This window comes from Embiotoca jacksoni, unplaced genomic scaffold (genome assembly GCF_022577435.1).
Source record: "Embiotoca jacksoni isolate LCO1_2020_lvr unplaced genomic scaffold, fEmbJac1.0.p SCAF_90, whole genome shotgun sequence".
NCBI classification, from domain to species: domain Eukaryota; kingdom Metazoa; phylum Chordata; class Actinopteri; family Embiotocidae; genus Embiotoca; species Embiotoca jacksoni.
The window spans coordinates 475,001-485,000 of NW_027185448.1; the positions used below are offsets into that span (position 1 = coordinate 475,001).

The 10,000-nt window shown below is 43.4% G+C and overlaps 1 protein-coding gene across 1 annotated transcript in view; it reads left to right on the forward strand.

The window, feature by feature from the left end:
* Nucleotides 1–10,000, forward strand: part of lama5 (laminin, alpha 5) — a 78,659-nt gene that overhangs the window by 23,102 nt on the left and 45,557 nt on the right. Inside the window, exons 3-6 of the mRNA XM_069141739.1 lie at nucleotides 2,908–3,025; nucleotides 3,997–4,115; nucleotides 4,311–4,481; nucleotides 5,641–5,738. Coding sequence (XP_068997840.1) covers nucleotides 2,908–3,025; nucleotides 3,997–4,115; nucleotides 4,311–4,481; nucleotides 5,641–5,738 — 506 coding nt within the window. The remainder of the gene's footprint in view (nucleotides 1–2,907; nucleotides 3,026–3,996; nucleotides 4,116–4,310; nucleotides 4,482–5,640; nucleotides 5,739–10,000) is intronic.

Below are 10,000 nucleotides of genomic sequence, written 5' to 3' on the forward strand. Positions count from 1 at the left end.
CTGTTCCTCTCCACCTCTGGACACACACACACACACACACACACACACACACACACACACACACACACACACACACACACACACACACACACAGTACACACTCTTCGTGTGTGCAGTTCTGCCCAGACTGACCTTTTTCTGGAGGTCATTTGGGTCCAACTGACTCTTTCTTTCTCTTTCTCAGTCGGTTCCTTCTTTCTGTTGCAATTTATTTATATTCATGAATTAATTTCAGTCATTATTATCATAATTGGGGTCATTTTCTGCTTAAATAACTAATTTCTTGACAGCTTTTTATTTTAAGGCCAAAGAAAACTTGCTCAGACTTTGGTGGAGTTCAGCCAGTCGATCTTTTTCATCTTTTAACACTGAAACCAGTTGACGTACGATTTCTTTGTTTTTTGTTACATTCCCAATGTTCATTTATGTTGTGTGGAAATAACTTGTGTGATCTGTATGTGCGTCAGCTGCAGCGGTCTTTCCATTAAACCGTTGAGATCCAACCAGGTGACGCGTTACTCCATCCGTCCTCCGTTATCACTCCGTTATTAGTGTTTGTGCACGTCGAAGCGTCCGTCCCTTTGTTGTGTGTGTCTCCTGTCTTATCGCCATGGTTACCTGAGGCACCGGGAATGTGTACAATTATTAAATCAACGAGGGGGCCACGTACACACACACACACACACACACACACACACACACACACACACACACCTGCATTCCTCAGACGTATGGACACACATTCACATCCATACATTCAAACTGCGTCCACTAGCAAGTAGTTCAGTATGAATTAAAAAAAGCTTTTTAATTTTCACGTCATCATTTTTTTAAAACATTTGTATACTTCTTGATGTATGTGGAAATTTACCAAAAAGTCACACTGTTAATGAGGAAATATGTTTTAGTAGAGTGGAGTTGTTTCGGGTGTCGGGAGTCCTTTTATGAGACGGGTATCTGTAGGTGTTTAAAAGTCTTTAAAGATTTTATTTTCACCCAAAATAACATTTACAGATGATGTCTGTGATTTTTTTTTGCAAAGAAAAATTCCTGGAATTTGTCAAAACATAAATTTATTTATTGTTTTAATGGTTAATCCAACAATTTTTCTACCCTTCACCAGAGTCCAGGCTGTTTTAATGATTAACGTAATGCCCAAAATCTGACAGTTTGGTGATAAACAACTAAAAGATACTTTAGTATTATACTTTTGAACCTGTTGCTGGCTGCCGGTTACCGCGGTAACCGCGGTTTGATTGATAGGTCTGCCGGCAATTCGGCAGAGGCTGACCTGGGAGGCCGCCGCTAATCCATAAATCCTGCAGAGGTGTGTGTGCACGAGTCGGGGTGGGGGGGGGAAAGAGGGTCAGCAAAACCTTTTGTTGTGTGTGTGTGTGTGTGTGTGTGTGTGTGTGGTGTGTGTGTGTGTCCGTCCCACAGAGAGATGGAGACAGACGGCTCAGAGCCGATTTCATCACATTTTAAAAATCCGAGTCCAGAACATTTGTGTGGCCAGGTGCGATGTGCGGTAGCCACGGCAACCAGAGGAAACTTTTTGCTCGTGTTGGACTTACTAGACTTTGAGATTCTAAAAGTGATGAGTGATCAATCAGTGATCAAATATCAGAAATGTTTCGTGAACAGAAAAGGTTCCTCCCTGTGGAGCACGACAAGGAACCGTTGGTCCGTTCCAACCTGCTGCCGGTTTTCTCTTCGTTCCAGGTGTCGGATGACGAACAACGACTTGTGTTTTCTGTTAGAAAGCTCGTCTGGTTTCAAAGGATCTGAACTTTCAGGTTCCAGGTCAGATCTTCAGCCTGCAGTCGGAGGAATGCTCCCGGATTCTTCTTTCAATATCTTCACCCCCTGGAGGGATGTGCCGAGGCCTCGCTCATCTCGGTGGAGGGAAAACATCCTTTAAAACCTTTCAATATTTCTCAGCTTTACAATAAATGGGACAGAAATGTGAACAAAATCCAAACGTTGACTTGATTTTCTTCAATGATTTTCACAAACAGAGCGAGATACCGACGCTTTCATGACACCGACTCACCGGTCGGGTTGGAAGAACGATAATCTTCGGCTTTCGGAGGGAAAATGAATATTTTGCGTTGCATGAATGCTGCAAAATTCACGTCACAACCTGAGAGTGTGCGATTAATTACAACCTCCGGCTTCGTTTAAATCAACACGTACTCACCCTGAACTGTCAACACACACACACACACACACACACACACACACACACACACACACACACACCACACACACACACACACACACACACACACACACACACACACACAGCGGAGGTGACGGATCCCTTGTGATGCTGTCATGGTGTTATTTCAGTGTGTTCTGCTCTGACCGACCAGCTGACAGCTCTTTGTCCGAGCCGCTGCAGGAAATGAACGAGTGATGACGAGGGAAAGGAGGAAAAAATAAAGGGGGGTGTGTGTGGGAGGGGGGGGGGGGATCGGAGAGCATTGATGGAGCATCTGGTGCTCATTTAGGAGATTCGGGACTCGTAACATCAGGTGTAACAGGACGTAATAGATCAGAGATGATGAGCTCGTCTTCTCTATATTTCTTCTCCTTTCTTTGCTTCACCTTTTTGGTTTTATTCCCCTTCATTTCCTTCCACGTCTTTTCCTTTCTCCTTGTTAACCCTTTGCATTCCTCTCAGACTTTCATTTCCTCTCCCATCTCTTTCCTCTGTCCTGTCGTCTCATCGTTCATTCCTTTTCGTTTCTTCCTGCCTCTCTTTCACCTTTGACATCTTTCATTTTCTGTATCCTTCTTTGTCTTGTTTATTTATAATTAATAATGTCGGTCATAAGATGCTCCGGACAAAGTGAGCTGTGGTTTTAACGTGACTTCCTTCTCCTCGTCCGTGTGTCTCTGCAGCTCTTCCACGTGGCCTATGTTTTGATCAAGTTCGCCAACTCTCCCCGTCCTGACCTCTGGGTCCTGGAGAGATCCAACGACTTCGGGCAGACCTACCAGCCCTGGCAGTACTTCGCCTGTGAGGAGAAGCACACACACACACACACACACACACACACACACACACACACACACACACACACACACACACACACACACACACACGTTTCACCCAGAATTGTAGAATATGAGGATCAACCCGAGTCAGATTCCATGAGCATCACTTCATGCTTTCCTAACCTCCCTCTGGGTTTGGGTTTTAATTCTTCCTCTACTCACAGCATCCTCCGAGGGCAGGAGGGCTGGGGGGGGGGGGGGACATTACATCATAGATCTGCCACCTGATTGGCTGTGGCAGCTGTCAGTTCAAATTGGCTGGAGGGGAATTCCGGGAATGTTTGGCAACAGGTCGCAGCTCGAAGTTCACCTGATGAAAAGCAGTAGAAGCAGTCAGTCGGTAAATGTGTGTCTATATGTATTTATATTTATATATTTGTGTGCATGTATTTAATATTTAATGACCTGACATTCATTTGCGTTCTTGAAAGCTGCTCCAGGTGTTTTGGGATTGCAGCAGGAAGATAAATGAAATCAGTTTGATGGACATCTTCGATTTTAATTGATCTTCACGCAAGCATGTGTTCCAGTTTACTCTCAAAGCAGTCGGAAAAGAGCTCGTGAACCGGCCCAGACGAAGACGTTCATTACAAGTAGAACTAAGTTCTGGTTCTTTCAGCTTGTTGAAGCCTTTCAGTCGATGTCCTTCTCCAACATGAAACATGGGTTTGAATCCAGTCACAGGGAGGACGAGAGCGCTGCAGACAATTAGCATTGGTGTCAAAGCTGTAAATCTCACGAGGAGCAGCTGGGACTGACACACACACACACACACACACACACACACACACACACACACACACACACACACACACACACACACACACACACGAACGACCGAGAAAACAAGACAACAAAGAGGAGAGGAGTTTTATAATGTCAAATCCACCTTTATTGGTGTGTGTGTGTGTGTGTGTGTGTGTGTGTGTGTAGCCTCGAAGAGAGACTGCATCGAGCGGTTTGGACAGCAGACCATCGAGAGAATCAACAACGACAACGACATCGTCTGCACCACCGAGTATTCTCGCATCGTGCCGCTGGAGAACGGAGAGGTGAGTTCACAACGCGTCACAGCTTTTGGAGGTCAAAGGTCAAGGTCACTGTGAGGGGTTGGAGATGGCATACGACCTCCAGATGGTGTTTCTGGTGTTGTAGATATTGAGTGTTTGAAGTCAGGGTGTTTAGCGGTCCGTGACGTTTCCGCTTCGTGTCAGCTGATGACGTCTTTGTGTTCCCGTCCCTCTCAGATCGTCGTGTCTTTGGTGAACGGTCGTCCCGGAGCGATGAACTTCTCCTACTCACCGGTGCTCAGGGACTTCACCAAGGCCACCAACATCAAGCTGCGCTTCCTGAGGACCAACACGCTGCTGGGACACCTGATGGGCAAGGCGCTCCGCGACCCCACCGTCACCCGCCGGGTAACGCCACAACACACCTGAGAGACGCTGACTCAGCACCGGCCGTTTCACATCACACTCAGAACAGGAAGAACAATCCGAATCAGTGCAACACAGAAAACGTTCCAGACAAGATATAGAGATAGAGATAGATAGAGAGAGATATTTAGAGATATAAAGATAGATATGGGGATAGATATAGAGATATAGAGATGTAGAGATAGATATAGAGATATAGAGATGGAGACACAGAGGTCGATATAGAGATATAGATATAGAGATAGATATAGAGATATAGAGTTAGATATAGAGAGATAGAGATATAGATATAGATATAGAGATAGAGATAAAGAGAAATAGATATAGAGATATAGAGTTAGATATAGAGAGATAGAGATATAGATATAGATATAGATATAGATATAGAGATAAAGAGAAATAGATATAGAGATATAGAGTTAGATATAGAGAGATAGAGATATAGATATAGAGATAAAGAGAAATAGAGATATAAATATATAGAGATATAGATATATGGAGATATAGATATATGGAGATAGATTTAGAGATATAGAGATAGATATAGAGATTGAGAGATAGATATAGAGATATAGAGATATAGAGATGGAGAGATAGATATAGAGATATAGAGATATAGAGATAGAGAGATAGATATGTGTATTTGCTGATGACAAGAGTCGGAAATCTGAAGTATGGTGACATTTTGTGGGTAAAAACTACGTACGATCATCTTGGATACAGTTTGTATGCAGTTTAAATAAATAAGTACCAGAATATATGCAGATTACTGTGTTCAAATATACATGCAAGGTGCAGGCGGAGTGTAAACCATTCATGTAGAAGTGGCTGCATCATACAATTATTATCATATTAATTCAAAATGAGTGACTGCAAAGCCACAAAATTTGCTTGTGAACGTAACTCTTCTGTTAATAACTGTTTGTACTTTTTAACGTACAAGTTTTAATGTTTATTTTTGAAACAGCGTTTAGTTTTAAAGAAGTTTAGGAAAATCAGCTTTTCCTGATTACAAGATATTGATCTTCATCATGTTACTTTCCCCAAAATGTTGAACTGCTATTTAAAACCTCAAACGTTAATATTGATAATAATAACTAATAATAACTCATGTTGTGTGTTGTTGTTTTTTCCTCTCCAGTATTACTACAGTATCAAAGACATCAGCATCGGAGGACGCTGTGTGTGTAACGGACACGCCGAGGCCTGCAACGCCGAGGACCCCAACGACCCCTACAAGTAAGACACACACACACACACACACACACACACACACACACACACACACACACACACACACACACACACACACACAGTATAACCCATTTCAGACTTGGTATCCCCGAGCAGTGGGTCTGATCTGAAGCAGCGAGGCTTTAATTATTCCCGGCGGTGGTTTCTTGGTTTCTGTCTGTCAGTTCCGATGAGATATTGTATACCTGCATAGCTGCAATGCAAATAAGATACACGATTTGTTGCAACATGTGCGGCGGCTGCAGGAAGGAGGAGTGAGGGGGGTGGGTTTGGAGGGGGAGGGGGGGGGGCGCGGAATGACCTGTCAATCAATGAAGGAAAACACTGAGCATGCATGTTAAGACACAACTTCTTTTAAAGTAAATAAACGTCTGTGAGCGCCACCGATTTGACCAAGAAACAGTCTGAAGTCACTTTGTGAGAGTTTGTGAAGCCGCTTCTGTGATTTCTAGTGTCAATATATTAAAGTATTAACTTAAAGTCTCACATTCATGACATCATCTGTTATGTTGCTCCTAAGAACGATAAAAGCCATCACAGGTATTGATTTCTGCTTGATTTCATACAAACTTGCAAATTCAGACTTGCAAAAAAATCACTTGAATTGTTTTTCCTTATTGTTTTTGCACAATCATTAAACAACGTCAGAACGAGCTCTGCAGGAAAATGTACCAATTTAAGATGTGTTTCTTCTATATTTGTGCAATAACACATAATGTGGTCTCCTCGTACGTGACAGCAATGGAACCGTGAATTCAAGCACCGATACACACAAACCATTTTCAGAAGGGTAAATATTATAATTATTAATACAACACAAACTACCGTTTCCAAACAGATAATGAAAACACACAGTTCGAGCCGGTAAAACAACAGAGAGGATGATGGGAAGAGGTGGAAAATTGTTGTTTTGCTCAGTGTGTTCGTGAAACAGGGAAGAGAGACTTTCTTTCTGATTACAACCTGTGGACAAATCAACTTCCTGTCTATAATCTAGTTTATATTGTTGGGGAAGAGAAAGACGAGACGGAACCTGTGTGTGTGTGTGTGTGTGTGTGTGTGTGTGTGTGTGTGTGCGTGCGTGCGTGTGTGTGCGTGCGTGTGTGTGCGTGTGCGCAGCACATTTGTGTGTGTGTGTGTGTGTGTCTTCAGTTGTGTGTGTGCAGCTACCTGCAGGCTGTGGTTTTGACAATAAGCCACCATTACTCTGCCAAATCCACCTTCAGTCATATACTTTATACACACACACACACACACACACACACACACACACACACACACACACACACACACACACACACACACACACACACACGTACAAACTTGTTGAAGGAATCTTGTGTGAAGCCACTGATGCAGCTCTCATTGTTATATTTGAGTTATTTGGGAGGAAGAGAGATTTTCCAGGGAAGAGGAGGAGGAGGAGGAAGAGGAGGAGGAAGAGGAGGAGGAGGAGGGTTGGTGGAATAGAAGATGAAGATGGGATGATCCCAACATCCTGGAGATATTTCAGCTGCGGTCTGATTGACAGAAGATAAAGAGATGCAGGTGTGTGTGTTTTCGGTTGTTAACTGGACAGAACAGGATTTTTCTCCAGAGGTGTGAAAATGTGACACTGCAGCAGTTCTTTCAAACTTTACGGGCTATTTTTATGTTTTCATAGTTTTGCAGACATCTTTAAATATGTTGTTTTCCTTATTTAGTGGTTAATTATCCAGAGAAAAGCTTCAAATCGACACATTTTTGCCTCTTTTGGCAGCTCATTTTGTTTCTGGGCTACTTAAAAGTAATGTTTAAATTTCCTCTGATCCCCGGAGGAAGGCTGAGCTGTCATATGACACAGTATCTTCTAATGTAGTGAAAAATCAGTGCAATTTACAATTAGACATATTAAACAGCATAATAAAGGAAAAACTGAGACTTCACCTCTCAGGGAACCTCTGATGTAACAGAGCAAACATTTTAAATGAATGTCTGTACTGATAAAAAGGAGATAAATACGTCAAAAGTGTCAGAAAAAAAAAAGCACGAATAAATGAGACGGTGGATTCATAAATGAGGTCATGAAACTTTGTAACAGTGAGATGTGGAGGACGGGTCGGAGACCGACGGAGTGAATGAACCGTGACGAGAGAGATTAAACAGATTAAAAAGGTGAAGATAAAGCATTAGTTACAGATCATTTTTTTTATTGGTTGGAATATTAACACCTGCCGAAGCTGTTGCTGGGTGGATTACAGCAGCTAATATCTGGGTCTGTCCTCCTGTAGACCTGCAGTTCATTTTAACCAATCAGCTCGCGTCGGAACCAGCTGACCCTCCGCCACCGCCGCAGCGACCTACCGCGTCCACCGAAGATCACTCCTGAGTACAAGATATATTTTATGTTGTTTTAGTGAACGAGGTGCTGAGCGTTTATTCTGCGCTGAACGTTTCGGCGGTTTTTTTTTTTTTCAACACAGAGAGTTTACCGAGCCGTCCAATCACAGTGAAGGAGGGGCGGGACAAACGCAGACTGTTAGGAAACCTCCAGTTCTGATTTTTAGCCGCATGTGAAGTATCCAAAATAATGTTTTTAGTCAGCTTGGCTGCAAAGTTCTCGGCCAGTTGAATAAACTGGAGTCGACTTTACATCTCAGTCGGGATGATTGGAGCCGTGCAGCTGCAGGTCGAAGCGCTCGTCGTCTTTAACGCACCTGCTCGATGTAACGACGTCAAACATTCGGAGTTCTTCGCTCCACATTCCTCCTCTGACACAAACCAGACGTGCTGGTCCGAACTCTCGATGAGGTCGGGAGGGATTTCTTTGGATTCCTGGTCCTGGTTTCCCCATCAAACACCTGAGTGTAAATCTAATCTGGTTCTGGTATTCATTCTTCCGTCCTTTATTTATCTCACACGAAGCATCGATCTACTTCCCCGTTAGCTGTTTAAAATACCAGAAATACCCCCCAACTATATATTTACAGACCGTCACGAAGCCAGAGCTATTATTTGATGAGTACTTTAAACAGTTTGAAAGGCTTCGTATTGCACTGATTGCCTCCCCCCCCTCCCCTCCCGTTGAGGTTGATCTTTTTTCTTCTTTTTTTTTTATGTGTGAAATTCCCAGATGAGTCAGACATTAAACAAAGTCTGTCTTCTTGAAGCTCCGTCTAATCTGTGGTGAAGACGAACAGCTGCAGCTCAACGTTAAACCCTCTCACGGCTGCTTTCATGTTTTCTCTGTCTGATGGAGCTGCAGGACCGAGCAGCTCTTAGAAAACTACGTCTCGATCAATATTTCTGTGTGTGTGTATGTGGTGGTGGGGGTGGGGGGGGGGTGGGGGGGGGGTGTATGTTAACAGTTAACAGACTTCCTCCATTTAATCGGTGCTTCAGCAGAATGTGTTGCACGAAACTCACTGAGGAATCAGAACCACACTTCCTTCCTCCTTTTCTTCACTTTCTGTACCAACACTTCACAGACAACCAGGAAAAAGTCATTTTAAACGCACACGCACACACACACACAAACACACACACACACACACACACACACACACACACACACACACACACACACACACACACACCAGTGATGCTAACGAGTAACCCAGATGTGCTCTCACCTCTCGGAGCTGTGATCCCGAACCGAAGGTGATGCAGCAAAGTGAAACCAAATGGAGCTTTAGTTCTGACCGAGCAGCCAGCTGGCAACAAAAGACACGTCTGTTCATCTCACGTGCAACATGAACAATCTCTGAATTATTTGAATCAATATATTTATTCATCCAAATAAAAAAACCTCTGGTTCGTTTTTCTGGTAAACCTCCACATTGACTTCTGACATCTACAACGTCAACCTTCAGTGACAGGAGAGAGTTCTTCCTCACTGTTGGTGTGAATTCAAGCAAACTGCCCGTACGGTGTTCGTAGTTGAATATCGAGGCCCAGTTTACTGTGAAGAGATGAGTATCAGTGTGCTTTTTATGACCGTAATCTCCTGAAATCCCTTAAATCCCACGAACAGGGAGTGAAGCCAGACTCCAGAAATGATCTCCCTTCAGGAGGGACTGTTTTCCTCTGTGGGTTACTCATCATCGGCCTGCAGACGCTCCCTCGTTAAACCGCCGTACATTATCCCGCCAGCGTAAACACCTCCTGCAGTATAAACCCATAACTCTGCTGCTGCCAGAAAGATTAAAGCTCACACACTGTATGAAATCAGATCTGTTGCAATTAGAGCCTTTAGAAAACCTTTAAGT